Source organism: Entamoeba histolytica, genomic scaffold (genome assembly GCF_000208925.1).
Source record: "Entamoeba histolytica HM-1:IMSS scf_1104750518907 genomic scaffold, whole genome shotgun sequence".
Taxonomy (NCBI): Eukaryota; Evosea; order Mastigamoebida; family Endamoebidae; genus Entamoeba; species Entamoeba histolytica.
Genome location: NW_001915170.1, coordinates 1 through 16,784, shown reverse-complemented (window position 1 = coordinate 16,784; position 16,784 = coordinate 1). Strand labels below are relative to the sequence as shown.

General features: G+C 28.8%; 6 protein-coding genes across 6 annotated transcripts, besides 1 other annotated feature; 3 read left to right on the top strand and 3 right to left on the bottom strand.

The window, feature by feature from the left end:
* The first annotated feature begins 678 nt into the window (after window positions 1-678).
* Window positions 679-1,105: a repeat region.
* A 1,985-nt stretch (window positions 1,106-3,090) lies between these two features.
* EHI_173650 (uncharacterized protein) lies at window positions 3,091-4,155 on the bottom strand (the record flags this gene model as incomplete). Its single annotated transcript, XM_643655.1, has 1 exon — window positions 3,091-4,155. One exon carries the CDS (start codon window positions 4,153-4,155, stop codon window positions 3,091-3,093), a length of 1,065 nt encoding a protein of 354 aa, XP_648747.1.
* A 49-nt stretch (window positions 4,156-4,204) lies between these two features.
* On the bottom strand, window positions 4,205-4,831 carry EHI_173640 (uncharacterized protein; the record flags this gene model as incomplete). Its single annotated transcript, XM_643654.1, has 1 exon — window positions 4,205-4,831. One exon carries the CDS (start codon window positions 4,829-4,831, stop codon window positions 4,205-4,207), a length of 627 nt encoding a protein of 208 aa, XP_648746.1.
* Window positions 4,832-4,871: 40 nt separating this feature from the next.
* On the top strand, window positions 4,872-6,602 carry EHI_173630 (uncharacterized protein; the record flags this gene model as incomplete). Its single annotated transcript, XM_643653.1, has 1 exon — window positions 4,872-6,602. One exon carries the CDS (start codon window positions 4,872-4,874, stop codon window positions 6,600-6,602), a length of 1,731 nt encoding a protein of 576 aa, XP_648745.1.
* A 129-nt stretch (window positions 6,603-6,731) lies between these two features.
* Window positions 6,732-10,093, top strand: EHI_173620 (interaptin, putative; the record flags this gene model as incomplete). Its single annotated transcript, XM_643651.2, has 2 exons — window positions 6,732-7,540; window positions 7,681-10,093. The coding sequence occupies 2 exons, from the start codon at window positions 6,732-6,734 to the stop codon at window positions 10,091-10,093; spliced, it is 3,222 nt and encodes a 1,073-aa protein (XP_648743.2).
* A 17-nt stretch (window positions 10,094-10,110) lies between these two features.
* EHI_173610 (uncharacterized protein) lies at window positions 10,111-10,728 on the bottom strand (the record flags this gene model as incomplete). Its single annotated transcript, XM_001914126.1, has 1 exon — window positions 10,111-10,728. One exon carries the CDS (start codon window positions 10,726-10,728, stop codon window positions 10,111-10,113), a length of 618 nt encoding a protein of 205 aa, XP_001914161.1.
* A 107-nt stretch (window positions 10,729-10,835) lies between these two features.
* Window positions 10,836-12,851, top strand: EHI_173600 (uncharacterized protein). The gene has a single exon (XM_001914125.1). The coding sequence runs from the start codon at window positions 11,910-11,912 to the stop codon at window positions 12,399-12,401; it is 492 nt and encodes a 163-aa protein (XP_001914160.1). The 5' UTR covers window positions 10,836-11,909; the 3' UTR covers window positions 12,402-12,851.
* Window positions 12,852-16,784: the final 3,933 nt, after the last annotated feature.

Below are 16,784 nucleotides of genomic sequence, written 5' to 3'. Positions count from 1 at the left end.
TGAAAAAGAAAGAAAATGTATAGTAAGATTATATGTTAAAAAGAGAAGAATTAATATTGAATAATAATATTTAAAGATAAATAATGATTAGAATATAATAGAAGAATAATGCAATTCACATTTAAATAATGAGATGAAATAAATCAAAAGAAAGAAAAGTGATTAATGAATATATTTGATAGTGTTTGAAGAAAGAGAATAAATAAAAAAGACAATAAAGAGAATATGAAAAAACAAATAAATATGAGTATTAAATATATAAAGAATATATTCAAACAATATTAGTTTGAAGAATTAGAAAAAGAAGAATCAAAGTAAGCAAAATAGAAACAATTTTAATAGTTATATGGCAATTAAAGAAATTACAAATAAAATAATGAAATTAATAAATATACAAAGAAAATGATAAGAACAGGTAAAGGTGATTCAGGAAGAATGAAAGTACAATGAAATATAATAAAATATTATCATTTTGTTAATTATATGATAAAACAACAATTATCAAATATATAATATTAAAGTGTAATTGTAACAAAGAAAAATCAGATGGAAAACATGAATTAATAGATGAATATATTTTGAGAGAATTAAGAATTAAATACAAATTATTTCAAAATAAAATAATAAATCAACTGAGGAAAAGAATAAAGGGAACATACAAACGAAAAAAGATAACATAAGAAGAGTAGAAAAGAAGAGATAATAGTAATGAAGCATAGTGAAAATATGAATAAAGAATAAATGAAGTTCAATAAAATACTAGACATTTATATGATATGTTCAATGAACAAATATCACGTATCATAGATATGATAAATGTAAGAAATTGCAATATAAATATAATATTTATGAATAAAATGAACATGTAAGATATAAATTATGAAAATTCAAGAGAATAGAATGATGAAAGTAATGATAATTAGTATTTGTAATAAGAATAAGAAGATTAATTAATAAAGAAATAAGAAGATTAATAGAAGTGTTTTGAATCAAAATACCATATGAAATAATTGAGACGGATATTGTTAACAAAAATATGAAAGAATCAATGAAATAATGTTATAATCATTTTGATGAATATAAGAATCTATATAGAATAGAAGAAATAATCTATTTGATATTAAAATAATAGATGTAATAGCAGTTAAATATCATATAGAAGATGTTTGTTTTGAAACATAATAATTAATATATTTTCTTGATAATAAATAAAAGTTTTATTTCATTTTTAATTTTATTATTAATATTTATATAAAACAATTTTAAATTAATAATTAATTCTGATAGATGAATAATAAACTAAATATGTTTAGTATAAACTAATATATGAATCGAATAAAATATTATAAATAATATTAATATTTCTATAGAATAATTGAATAAATAATTTATATGAAAAATAAGAAATAAATAAGAAGAGTTATAAATTAAAATATTTATTTAAAAAATAAACATAGAATTTATTTTATAAAAAGAATTAAATATTAATATTTATTAACATAATTATTTTATTTGTTAATATGAAATAATGAATGAAAAGAATATTTAAATATATTTTTATTTTATTTGTAAATTGTTACATTATTATATTATTTACATAGATAAAATATTAAATATTATTAATTCATTAAATTATTTATAAAATTATAAAGAATTAATAAAATTATATTTATTTATGATTACTATTATTATTATTATTATTATTTATTGAATAAATTATTTTTGATTTTCTTCTTTTGAAATATATAATTTATTTTATTTATTCAATTTATTTAATATTATGAAATTTATTCTATTTGTTTATTTATTTACTTCTTTATAATATCTATTTATTTGATTAAATTTATCATGTTTCTTTTTGCTTTTTTAATATATTTTAATTTATGAAATATTTATTTTCTTATTTTTATTTATTTCTTTTTTATAATTATTTTGTATGGTACAATTTATTATTAGTGTGTTAATTTGTATATTGTATATTATTATTTCTTCATTCATTTGGTTATTTATCATTTATTTATATTTTGTTTTATACCATATTCTGTTTGTAGAAAATATAATTCTTTAATTCTTTGACTATTTCATATCTAATCATTTATTCACGTTTCTCCTGTTTATAACTTATTATTCTCTCTAATATTTAAAATCACATTATTTTTATTATAATTTATTATAATTATTTATTTTTAATCAATCTAAAAGAATGAAATTAGTATATACTAATTCATTTGTGTAAATATTAGAATGGAGATTATATTTTGATTCATAACAACATAAGAATGTATAGATTTTTCATTTGAAATAAAGATAATAAATGAAAAGAAATAGAAAATGGAAATAAAAATAAAAAGAATGAATAATAAATAAAAAAGAAGAAATAGAATATGATTAAAAGAATAATAGAAGAATAATATAAATAATAAGAAAATAGAAGAAAATAAGACATAATGATAATAAACAAGAATTAGATATAATAAAAGAAATTAAACGATATAAAGAAGAATATAAATAACAGAAATATGTCAGAAGAAGAAAAAATATTAATAATTTGTGATTTTCTCCGGAGAAAATCACAAATTATTAATATTTCAAAATGAAATGATTATGAATGTTCTAAAAATAGAATGATGACGTGTAAATACGTAATAATTATTTATAGAAATAGATTTGACGTGGTAACAACTCAAATGTATTTATAGAAATAGAATGATGACGTATTGAAACGTAATCAAATATAAATAGAATTATGGAATAGATAACACAAAAATCTAAAAAATTAAAGATAGAAATGTCAGCTGACTCGCTGACCAAATTTATAGTAAAATTATAATAAAAATATTATAAAATATAATAAAAATATATAGTCAGTATAAATATATATATATATATTTTGAACCTCAAAAGTCAGTGTTGAATTATTTATGAAACACTCTCTGACTAAAGTGTGTTGAATAACACAATTTATTGATTTCTTTTGCTCGATTTAATGTTATCAGTTATCAGGAAATCGTTACATGCACTTCCCTTTGGTTGTTATTTCACTCTTATTTTCCTGTACAACTGACAACATTAAATTATTCACAAAAGAATTTAATTACCTAGTGCTTTCCAGCGGTTCGAGAAAAGTGAAGTTGGCAAATATGAATATGATGGTGTATCTTTTCTGAATGCTATTTTCATTGAATCTTCTTGTTGTGCCATTTCATCATCAGAGTTCGATGCTATAAAGAATATACTGCCCCAATTTATTGCATTGGCGAAGAGTATTGGAACGAGTAATGCCTTTTCCCCCGCAGCTAAGAAGATTTCTCCTTCATATATGAATCGGGGTTCTAATTTCCCATTATTTGCGAATTTTAACGAAAGGCAGCTTTTAGAACTTAGTAGAGTTATATAAAATGGTCTAAGCGCGTGACTAGATTTTACGAGTGTCGTTTCTTCGGAGTAAGGAATGTTGAGTTCCGACCATGTAACCTGTTCTGTGTTTGTAGGAAGGTTTATTATGTTGGTAGGATAGTTAATTGGAAAGGCTTCGGTTCCACTAGAATAATATAGCTTATTGAATGTATGTTTTTCTTCTGGGATGTTCGTGGTTATGGTAATTTTTGAAAAACCATAGTAGTTTGAATCCGGAGTGTAAGTTGCTGTTGCGTTTTCCTGTATTGTTATGTCTTTTGCTTGTAGAGCAGGTTGTACGTTTATTGATGCATTGACGGCATTTAAACCGTAATGATTTTCGTCTGGTTTAAGAAGGTAATTTCCGTTATTCGTAAATGTGTGTGCTAGTGTTTGAAGAGGAGGGTTGACATCCGTTGTTATCGAAACTTGACCGAAGGTATGATTCGGTTCTGGTAAGAAGGTTTGTTGGCCGTTCTGGTTTATCAATTTTACTAACATATCTTCTGTTTTAGGAGGTACATCGACTTTGAGGTTTACTTCTTTTATTCCATCGTAATCAGTTGGTGTCTGAATTGTATAATTTCCATTCTGTGTTATATAAGAAGATAGAGTTATAGTATTTATTGGCTGTTTTGTTTCTAAATCCGGTATATTTGTTAGAATAATTTTTTCTTTCTCGGAAATTATTTCAAGAGAATTTTGGTTTGTTTTATTGCATGTTTTTATGAGGTTTGTTAGGTTTATCTCCGTTTCCATTGGTTATAATGTTTAATGAGATGAATCGAATAACTAATCAATTAAAAGTTTAAACTTCCTTATTGAAGTATTTATTCCAAATCTCATCAAAGAGACCAGGAGAAATTGTTGATAATCCCCCATTAATTTCCAGGTCTATTTCAATGTATTGCTGGTCCGAGTTCTGTTCTCTTCCCCCACTTTCCAATGTTAATAATAAACGTTTAGTCGAATCATTATAATTTAATCTGTAGGGAAATATTATTATGTTTTTTTGAGGTGTGATATTGAACCATTGATTTTTGTATGCACCGAAACGGATTGCGCGTGTTTTCAAGTCGAAGCTCATTACCACATAGAGTATTCCACTTCCTTCTGTAATCATTATTTCGTGTTCATCGTCGTCTTTCATTGTTAGAAATGTCACAGTTGAAGTTGGAATGTTTAGAGATTGCCATGTTTGAGTGTTACCCTTTTCAGATGTTATGATTATATGATTAGTTGGTTGTTCATTTATTTGTATTTGTTTTTCGTCGTTGTCTGGATTAATTCCTGTTAGTTTTATTCTGTTTATTACAAGTAAGCTTGGTATATCTTTTAGAGTTATTGTTTCTTTTTCCAATACAATGTCGTATTGATTCATTTGGAGGATATTACAAGTGTTTATTAGGTCTTTTATACTCACTTCTGTGTTCATTGATATTCTCAGTTTCTCGGGGATCTTGTAATATCAGTTTATGTCTTTTTCATCCAATTCAACATTTAAACATAAGAAATACGGACCAGCTAAAGTTAATGTCGATATTGCAAAACGTAATCAGTTACAGGAGCTTACCGTTACTATTCCCGTGTCAACTGAATGGAAAGGTGCAATGAGACATAACGGGGGGAGAGATTATAGTGATGTCCACACCATTTCGAGTTTATCCATGCTCGCCGGTTCTAGACAATTTATAGAAATGTGTGATTGTTTCGATCAATTTAAAATTATGGATGTTCATATTTGCGGTGATGTTAGTAAAGGGGTATCCACATTGAATTTTAAAGTGTGTTTTATAAAGAGTATTTCACTTCAGGTGAGTATCGATAATGGTTCAAATTGGACGGATATTGATGCAGCGGAATTATTAGTTGATGCGAATCACGTGTATTTTGAAGAAGGTCAGGCTGGTGAATTTATTGAATATTATAATGGGAATTTTTATATCGGAAAACCGGAAACAAGTGTAAATGGAGCAGTAATTGCCACGCAAGTTCTCAGTTTTCCAACTGTTTATGGTTTAGCTAGTCGTCGTACTGTTCCTCCCGGTTTTTTTACTCCAAGTCCTACAGGAGTTTCATATGTCGAGCCTAGTTTTGATGTTCTTTCTTCCTATTCTTCTTTTATATATCAAAGTAAATTACCCGGTGCCAGTTTACATTTATCACTTGATGTCGCTGGAGTATCTTCGAGTGAAAAAATGATGACGACCCCCACTATGATGGCTGGAAAGTTATATAAATTTATTCCGGAGAATCAAAATGGACGTTTTTTTCCTTTTATTATGTATGGTGCCAAAGCTACTCTTCCTACAGGTGCTGGTGATATTACTGATGCTCTTTCTTTTATTGATGATGGTGGTATTTCTTGGACTGGTAATGCGGGAATACCTCAAGAAGAAGAGGAGATTATTTTGGATAATGCCAATGTTGATTTACAGGATGTTATTCGTGATAATGTGAAAATAAAAGTTCGTGTTGGTCGTGGTATTGTAGTTGGAGGATTTCAGGGATCGGATGCCGCGGATGTTGAAGCTGCATATAAACAAGAACTCGCTAATCATACCACCGTTGAGACTGATGGTTCATATATTATGAAAATTATGGGGTATATTACAGTGAGATTTAAGCATTTGCGTTCATCTCCTCTTGAGATTGTCGAAGCATATAATTTTGTTCGTTGTCAGTCATCTTGGAGAAATCCAACGACTGGCGAGGTTGCATCTCATGACAGTGTAATTTCGTTAAATGGTTTAGGACAATTTGTTCAAGACGGTGTTAGTGGGTTTGTTATTGAACGTGGTGATGGAGAGTCATGGACGGATGCATTGAAACGATATGGTGTTGAAAACATTCCAGTTGATACTTTCTTGACTCTCGGCTCTCTTGCTGAAGGAACGGGTATTACTTCTTATGCATGTAATATGGTTAAAAAAGGAGTTAAGAATGTAATTGGTCCATTAGTTGAAAGTGCCATTTCTGATGCTGTACCTGGTTATAATACTGCTAAGGTGTTGGTAGGATATGCTTATACTGGTATTTCTGAAGGTATGGAGTTTATTGATAATAATACCTATTTGAGTGCTGGTCGAGATGCTTTGGAATCCGTCTTAATTGGTGGGTTGAGGAAAGTTGCAGGTGATAAAGTTGTCGATTTTTGTGGTAATGTTACTTCATTACTTTCAAAGACTATATCACTCTTTAATTAGAACTTTTAATTGAATCTTGTTTTCAATCATTTGATGCAACGACGTGTTAGTAGACGTAATTATCCAAGAAGAGGTTATAAAAAACGTACAACTTTGAAACGACAAGCATTTGGTAATTTTGCAAGTGCTATGCAGCAACGAGATAGTACTAATGTAGTTATTAGTATGCAAGAGGATGTTTCTATTAATGTTCCAGTTGGTGCAAATGAAGGTACAATGTTGAGGAATGTCACTGCTTTGATGACTTCTACACAATATTTTCATAATTATATGGGAATGTATGATCAATTCAAGTTAAATGCTGTCAGAGCATCCATGGAAATGACATTCATTGGAAATCAGTTGTTAAATAGTGCAACATTCCCTTCTATATGTACGGCATGGGATCGTAATGGTGTTAGAATTAATACTGCTGTTATTAATAATACGAGATATTTCCAATTACCCGCTTATTCTTCTGTTTCTTCTTATTCTAGTGCAAATGAAAAGACATTGTATTATGGTAGTAGATGGGGAGTAGTGAGACAATTAGATGCGGCATCTATGATGGAAAAGTCTATGTATTTGCCAACAACTAATACTAGAGATGTACTTAGTATGGATAATATGTATAGTGCATGGAATCCTCAATTACTTATCGCTATAAAAACTCCTCAAGCTGTTAATGTTGCCAATGCTTGTACTCTTACTATTCATTGGCAATTTGATGTTACATTGAGAGGTTTGAGAAAAGTACTTGTTACTGATGAAAATTCATTTAAACCTTATGCTGGGTTTATTGGTTATGCTCGCAATAATAATGGACTTGTTGTACCTAGTAATATTCCTAATGCTCAACCTCCGTATATTTTAGTTGGAGCTATTGCTAATGGATTTGCTCCATCAATTAATCCCGAGACTGTTTATGATAATGCCAATGATGCATATTCTAACGGTGGGTTGGTAATACCAAATAATGGATTGCCAGAACATAATGTTAATCTCTAATTGATTATTGAACTTTATTTGGTTATTTGATGTGGAGACGAAGGAGAAGACAATATAGTTATAACAAACGAAATAACCGTTATTATAATAGTGCCGGAAAGTATGTTTCCAGACAATATGATAAACAACCCATTGATAATGAACAACAGTTTTATCAATTTGGTGGAAGACCTTATAATCCACCACTTCCAGATGAATCTCTTCAAAATATAGTTAGTAGGGAATTAGATAAACGATTAGGTGAAGAAGGTAGTTTTTATAAAGAAAACAATAAACGACAGAAAAAGATTGATGATGATAATAAAAGTCTGTATAGAGCTATTCTACGTGCTCAACAGGATAATCTTAAAAATGTCCATCATATTGAACGTTTAGAGTCTGCAATTAAAAAATATAAACAAAATGCTGAACGATTTGTTACAGTTGAAGATTTAGTTCGTGAAAATAGAGAAATGATAAATGAAAATGTGAATAAGATCAATGAATTAAAATTACAATTTGGTGATTTTATTCCTCGTAATGTTCGTACTCAAATAAAGGATCTTACAGAACAAAATTCAGTATTGAAACGTCGTGTATCTCAAATTGAAAGGAATAATGGGATATTTGTTACTCGTGCAGAGTTAAATGCTTTCAGAGATTTCTATGAACCTCTAATTGAAAAACAAGGTTCTAGATTACAAAATATCGAAGAACGAGTTAATGTCATGAGAGGATTAATTGATAAATATCCTGCTTTTGAGAATGAATTACAGAATCTATCTAATGCTTATCGGAATATGGGAATGGTATTTTCTAAACAATATGATGATTTAAATTCTCGATTTAGACATTTAAATACAATAAGTCCAGAAAATTTAAATGCTGTTAGAGCGGATTTGGAATTATATAAAAACCAACTTCAAAAAGAAATACAATTACTTTATAAGACTAAATTGGATGTTAATGATGCTGCTAAGTGGTTTGATCAGACATTACCTAATACATATAATCGAAATGATGTAAATGCTTTATTAGGACAAATTAATGATTATGTAAAGAAACAAGAAGGAATTATTAAGGATATTGATTCAAGACTTGCTGAACAGAACCGATTTTCATTGAAACAACTCGATGCTGTTACAGATAAGGTCAATTTATATACAGAACGTCTTGATAAATTAGAAAAGAAATCAGAAGAATGGAAAAATGTTTTTGATGTTGTTAATAGATTACCTGAACATATGAAAATACCATTAAATGATTTACTTAAAGATTTATTGGAAGAAAGAGAACCCGCTAATTTCACTAGAAGAATGAGAATACTTGAGAGTGAAGTGAAAGCTCTTAATTCATCAATACATAAAATTGGTAGTGGTAAAACAGAAGAAATTACTCGTGTAATAAGTTTGGTGAATAGTATACAAAATGATATGAATTCATATAAAAAGAAGGGACAAATAATAAATGCAGGAGAAGAACAATTTTATAGTGATGATCCGGATATGAGACAGAGTAAAAAGGCATTTGAAAATACACGCCAATTATTAATTTCTCGTTTTAAAGATGTTAATAAGTATATAAAAGATGATGAGGTTCGGGGTGCACAATATAATGATGTAATAAGTAATGTTAATGCAATTATGAAACAATTTGAAAATATTGCTCAGTCTTTTAATGCTGAATATGTTGTTCCTGTTAATGATATGCAAAATTTCCATGAAAGTATGATGATGGTTTTGAGTGGTATTATGGATGATAAGTCTAATGTTGATGAAATTCGTTATAAATTGGATGTTGCTTCTCACGATTTTGATAAATTACGAGGTTCTTGGAATGATAATAGAAATGCAGGTGCTAAGATTATTGCAAATAAGTTAGCTGAACGAAATGGTATAAATATTAATGATTTTGTTGAATATGCTCAGAGTTTTGCTGTACGTGGTGGTGCAGATTCTTATGTTTCTGAGAGTGTAATACAGCCTAGAAAAAGAATGATAAGAGATGATATTTCTTCTGATTCAAATTCTGGATTTGACAAACGCGGAGATGGAACAGTTACACCGAGAGAAAGAAATCGTGGATATGAAATAATGGGTAGACATAAAATTGAACCTAAATATGATGCTATTCCCATTGCTTCGGATTATAGACAGAAGACAAATGATTTGATGCGTTCATCTTATAATGAATATGATTACGAGAAGTGGTACAAAGAAGCTAGAGGAAGAATAAAAGAACGAGTAAAGAAATATTATGATAATCCAGAAAATGAAAGAGAAGTTGTCGATATTAATGGACATATTACTGAATCGATTCCAAGAGGTGTGTATAACATGATTGAGGCCGATGAAATTGGACGATATGAAAAGCGCGTGAGTGCTTCGAAAAGAAACAATTTAATATTGAAACGTACCATGGAACGCATTAATAAACATGCATGGGAAGATGCAATGAAGAAGGATAAAACAGTGAAACCGAGAAAAATAACAAAAATTTCAATGGTAAAAGATAAAAAGAAGTAAATTAATTTAATTCTTTTTTAGTCGTAGATTATGTCTGGATCATTTCCATTCCCCAAAAAAGGTGGTTGTTCCACTGTAAAGTCTTCATCGTCCGTATAGCCATCTTCTTCACTCGTTTTTTTGTTAAAGTAATTCGATCTTTCCCTTTCAAACTCTGACATCATATCGTCTTCGAAACGTTTAAAATTCTCTTCCGTCATGCCGAGTGGGTTGTCATTTTGGTATTCGTTTAGGTCGTTCTCCCATTCTTCCACTAAGCTTTCATTATCGTCTTCTAATTGGTTGAGTTTCTGTTTTAAGATATTGTTCGATTTTTTGGCCGTTTTCATCCTTTCGGTAAATTCTTCGAGGAATGTTTCGTCGTAACCCAGTTCTTCCATCAGATTAGTTACCCTCGTTTCAAATTTCACATGCTGCAAAGATTCTTTATCTGTATCTTGGTAATCTTCACTGTCGACGTCTTTAATTTGGTCATATTTTTCGTTCAAATCCTCTCGTGGATCATAATCTCTCTCCTCTTCTGACATGTCTTTTGATTGATTTTCAGTTTCATTGGGATCTTTGTAAATCTTTTTATTTAAGAACACGGTTAATGAGTTTCTTTTCCACCATGAATAACCGCCGTTTTCTCTCATTAAATTTACGACGTTTTCATATTCCCTTTGATTGAGGAGGTGGACACATGGTCTCGCCGTTACAATCGCCTTTGAGTATTTGATATTTACTATCGTTTTTTTATTGATTGTGGACGTGATGGCTTTTATTAAGCGCATGGTGTGTTTGTCGTAATCAACGTCGTCGAATAACAGGAATTTATAATGTTGCTCGTCGTCGTAGGTATCAAACAGGGAATCTCCCCGCAACATAAATGTATTATATTTCATAAATATTTCCTGTATTGCGAATTCCGTTTTCCCTGTTTTGGTTGGACCTACGACGAATAGGTTACCCATTCGATATCTGTCCCCTGACGCGCACTTGATCCACTTTCTAATCGTCTTAATTTCTTCCATGTCTTCTTTCCACGGCAGTAGGTCAGTCTTCGTATAATGCTCCATGTCAAGTCTTCTGGCATTTTTTCTCATCCAACGGGCTTTGATGCGCCCCTCCTGTTGAATGTATTTCTCTGAATTGATCTCCATCAGGTTTTGTTCCAGCTCTTTATAATCTCTGTAGGAGTCCATGTCATTTAACGCATTTACCCATGTTTGCTTCAATTCTTCTTTCTTAGTCGGATCCCCCTGGTACATTCCTTTCCCGTTCTTCGTTATGTACTTTATCAGTGCAGAGATATCCCCCGTTCTCGAGGTGTATGAGTTAACGCGAGAATACCAGAACGTTTGCCTGGTTCCGTCCGAGTGTGTAATGATTGGCCTGGCATTGAACGACCTGGGGCGCTTCAATACGATTAGGGCGTGCTGATGTGGTCGGGGATTCGTGTCATCGTGTTCTACAGGTGAGATGTGAGCGTATTGTACGTTGCTTGTTGCCCCGGCCATTCTATCTATTATTTCCTTGAACTGGGTCTGATTCGCAACTTCATCACCCCAGAGAGTGAGATACATATACTTTGACGTAAAATGTAAAGCCTTATCATGTTTTAATGTTTCTTTTAAACGGGTTTCGTCTAGCTTACTCGGTTCACTGTTAAAATTATCTGTTGACATTGTTTGAGAAAAAAAAGTTGCATGTCTCGATAGTCGAACTATTTACGTGTTGCGATGAGGATTTCACACGTGTTGATTACGTGTTATTCGCGTCACTGAAAGGAGGTGAACTATTTAATGAAAACTGGTGAATTCATAACGAAGAAACGATGTCGAATATGAACAGACCAAAGGACGATATATACGCGGATGTTGCCTCGATGGATGTAATGGATGTCTACACAGAGTCTCGAGCCGATCCAAATGTTAATTCCTTCCTCAAAAAATTCTTCTACACGATGAGGGAACCATCTTATATTGATTGGAAACTTAATAATAGTGATAAGATAAAGAACGATGATGAAAGACAGGATTTATTGAGACAGAAGCTGGAGAGTATCAGGAGGTGCGAACGAATGTCAGAATATCTGGATGAAATTAATATTGGTCTTGCCTCTTTTAACTCCTGGAATAGAAAATTCGCGAAGAAATTGAATCAGAAAACGATTAATCAGAGTACGATTCCGGAATGGGTTAGACGCTGTTCCAGTAGAGAGAAGGAAATTGCCGTTGTGGAGGAAAGGGAACGCGGTGCCCTGCTCAGTGTCTCTGAAAAGGGTGACAAGGAAAAGAAGCCCAAGAAGGTTGATAAAGAAGACTAAACAACTAATTTAATCCTTTTTGGTCTTACTGTATTTAAATAATATTTATATTTGATATTCATACAATGTCAATGTTTAAATTCGAAACCCGGTGCATGGGGTAAAATGTTTTGTTTCAATTATATATTCGGGAACGCCCGTTGAGCGACTTCTATTCATTGAGAAAATATATATATATACAATAAAAGAGGAAAATTAGAGGAGAAATAATTAAATTAATTAAAATTTTCTTCAACGTAAAGGGTGCTAATTTCCTGAATTGTTCTCTCCAGTTTATCAAAGCGGACAAGGTAGCATTTGATATCTTCCAAAAAGAAGGGGAGATAATTAGCCAGACTGGAATTATATTCATACTCCTCGTTGAAATCGAGGCGCCTCACCCAATAAAACAGAGCAATGAGGAGGCTTTCCCCTTCCCTGGTAATATTAGATGAGAGATGGAGTCTAATTTCCTCGACTAATTGGTTGACAAGTCCCTTTAATGCTTTCTTGGTTTCGGTTGGTGTATTCATGTTTGTCGAACTGAATATTCAATAAAAAAATATCGATGGAAAAAAAAACCCTTCTGTCTGTTTTCTTATTTTTAGCGAGTGAGGAATTTTTTTTTGTCTGTTTATGAAATCGGAATGTCTGTTTGAGATGCTTTGTATCTTTGGTGGTGAAACGTGGATGTTTAAACGAACTTGAAAAAGAGTTCATTGATGAGTATCACGATTGACGACCGTATTGAGGCTTGTAGTATCGAAGATTTGAGTGTTGATGTACTTGCTAGTTATTTTTTGGATCTCGATGGTATAGAGGAGTTGTGCGATGATATGAAGGAATTATACAAAAAGGAACAGTGTGCTACTCTAGGGGATGATAACTATCTGAGAATTATGGAAAGGGAAGCTGAGCTTGTAGAAGATATCGCTTTAACATCTATGAACTTTTTAAGAGAATATAAGAAAGTAATTGAAATAATGAAGCGATGCTCTTCTAAACGCCGTAATGAAACCAAACCGAAGAAAACTAATTGATTCTTCAATTAATAGTTATTCTAAAATTTTTAAAACCAATTCTGCTAAAATAATAAGGATGGTCAATAATAATAATATAGCGGCTGTGGCAATAGAATAACAGAGTCTCCGTAATATTCTTGGCTGTCTTGTTTCGGAATCCTTTATAAACGGTTCTTCGGGTTTAACAGGCATTGGGAAATGAAATGAGAATTTTAGATGAATAGTCAATTATTTCATTTCGAATCTTTCCGTCTTAAATAAAACTCAAAATATTTGTTATTAATTTTGAGTAAGTCGTCCTTTGTTTTGTACATATCCAATTCAATTGTTCTTTCTCTTCTAAGAATTCTATTTAACTGCTCCTGATTATTGCTACAAAATAATAATATAAAGACATCATTCACGTATTCTCCGAGTAACATTTGATAAATTATTTCCGATAAAATAAAATAGGATATCTGTTCTATTCCAAAGAAAATCGTATCAATGTGAATATAATTAATGTTTTTTTCGAATAACTTCGGTATTTTGTATTTATCACACATGCTTTCTATTTTTAACATAATAATGCTGCGTTCTTTTTCTGTTAGTGTTGTATCGTCCTTGCAGAATATGTTTAAAGCTTCCAGGGGATGTCTTTCCCAGACAATGACATCCGCTTCTTCGAAATCCAGTGTATTCAGTTGTTTTTCATAACAACTTAATACGTATAATTGAAATTGGTAATTTGAAATTTCACCGTGGTATAATCTTTCTAAATATTTTTCCCCGTCTACATCGAAATCGATATACTCTTTAATGAATGATACATCGTCTCTTTCTCGTAAATATTCATTTAACCATTTCATGACAGAAGTCTTTCCGGTTGCTAAACTGCCGCTTATGAATATATGCTGTTTCGTGAATTGATATGTCGGTTCTTCTGATCGCATGGGGGATATATTCATGCTTTCCTTGTTCATTATTCAATTGGACTATTACTCGTGTTTAATGAGTTCTCTTTTTTTTTGTAATTAAACTGGTATTATTAAATTATTATTAAATAGGTTTGTATTCCTCAACCGTTATACAAACTTCACCTTCTCTCTTTCCTTATTTATATTTGAGTGTTTCGATGCTTCTTTATACTTCTAAGTAATATTTTCTTCTTATTTCTGTACCTTTCTTTCACCCTAATTCATCACCGTTTGAAATTTTTGAATGTTATTTTCAACCCTGCCACGTTGCGTTTTTATATAAACAATTGTCAGCGAACTAATAATTTCAGTCGGTTCTTGCACTGACTATTTTGTTATAAGTATCTTTTCCTTTTTTATAAAAATAGCTGAGTAAATAATAATTGAGTTTTGAATTGAGTTAAAATTGAGGTATAATATTTATTTTAATTCCATAAATTTTGTTATTCAACACACTTTAGTCAGAGAGTGTTTCATAAATAATTCAACACTGACATCTGAGGTCCAAAATATATATATATATTTATACTGATATATATTTTTTATTATATTTTATAATATATTTTATTATATTTTACTATAATTCTTGTCAGCGTTGTCAGCTGACATTTCTATTTGTAATTTTTTAGATTTTTTTGTTATCTATCCCATAATTCTATTTATATTTGATTACGTGTTGATGAGTAAATTCTATTTCTATAAATACATTTGAGTTGTTACCACGTCAAATCTATTTCTATAAATAATTATTACGTATTTACACGTCATCATTCTATTTTTAGAACATTCATAATCATTTCATTTTGAAATATTAATAATTTGTGATTTTCTCCGGAGAAAATCACAAATTATTAATATTTTTTCTTCTTCTGACATATTTCTGTTATTTATATTCTTCTTTATATCGTTTAATTTCTTTTATTATATCTAATTCTTGTTTATTATCATTATGTCTTATTTTCTTCTATTTTCTTATTATTTATATTATTCTTCTATTATTCTTTTAATCATATTCTATTTCTTCTTTTTTATTTATTATTCATTCTTTTTATTTTTATTTCCATTTTCTATTTCTTTTCATTTATTATCTTTATTTCAAATGAAAAATCTATACATTCTTATGTTGTTATGAATCAAAATATAATCTCCATTCTAATATTTACACAAATGAATTAGTATATACTAATTTCATTCTTTTAGATTGATTAAAAATAAATAATTATAATAAATTATAATAAAAATAATGTGATTTTAAATATTAGAGAGAATAATAAGTTATAAACAGGAGAAACGTGAATAAATGATTAGATATGAAATAGTCAAAGAATTAAAGAATTATATTTTCTACAAACAGAATATGGTATAAAACAAAATATAAATAAATGATAAATAACCAAATGAATGAAGAAATAATAATATACAATATACAAATTAACACACTAATAATAAATTGTACCATACAAAATAATTATAAAAAAGAAATAAATAAAAATAAGAAAATAAATATTTCATAAATTAAAATATATTAAAAAAGCAAAAAGAAACATGATAAATTTAATCAAATAAATAGATATTATAAAGAAGTAAATAAATAAACAAATAGAATAAATTTCATAATATTAAATAAATTGAATAAATAAAATAAATTATATATTTCAAAAGAAGAAAATCAAAAATAATTTATTCAATAAATAATAATAATAATAATAATAGTAATCATAAATAAATATAATTTTATTAATTCTTTATAATTTTATAAATAATTTAATGAATTAATAATATTTAATATTTTATCTATGTAAATAATATAATAATGTAACAATTTACAAATAAAATAAAAATATATTTAAATATTCTTTTCATTCATTATTTCATATTAACAAATAAAATAATTATGTTAATAAATATTAATATTTAATTCTTTTTATAAAATAAATTCTATGTTTATTTTTTAAATAAATATTTTAATTTATAACTCTTCTTATTTATTTCTTATTTTTCATATAAATTATTTATTCAATTATTCTATAGAAATATTAATATTATTTATAATATTTTATTCGATTCATATATTAGTTTATACTAAACATATTTAGTTTATTATTCATCTATCAGAATTATTTATTAATTTAAAATTGTTTTATATAAATATTAATAATAAAATTAAAAATGAAATAAAACTTTTATTTATTATCAAGAAAATATATTAATTATTATGTTTCAAAACAAACATCTTCTATATGATATTTAACTGCTATTACATCTATTATTTTAATATCAAATAGATTATTTCTTCTATTCTATATAGATTCTTATATTCATCAAAATGATTATAACATTATTTCATTAATTCTTTCATATTTTTGTTAACAATATCCGTCTCAATTATTTCATATGGTATTTTGATTCAAAACACTTCTATTAAT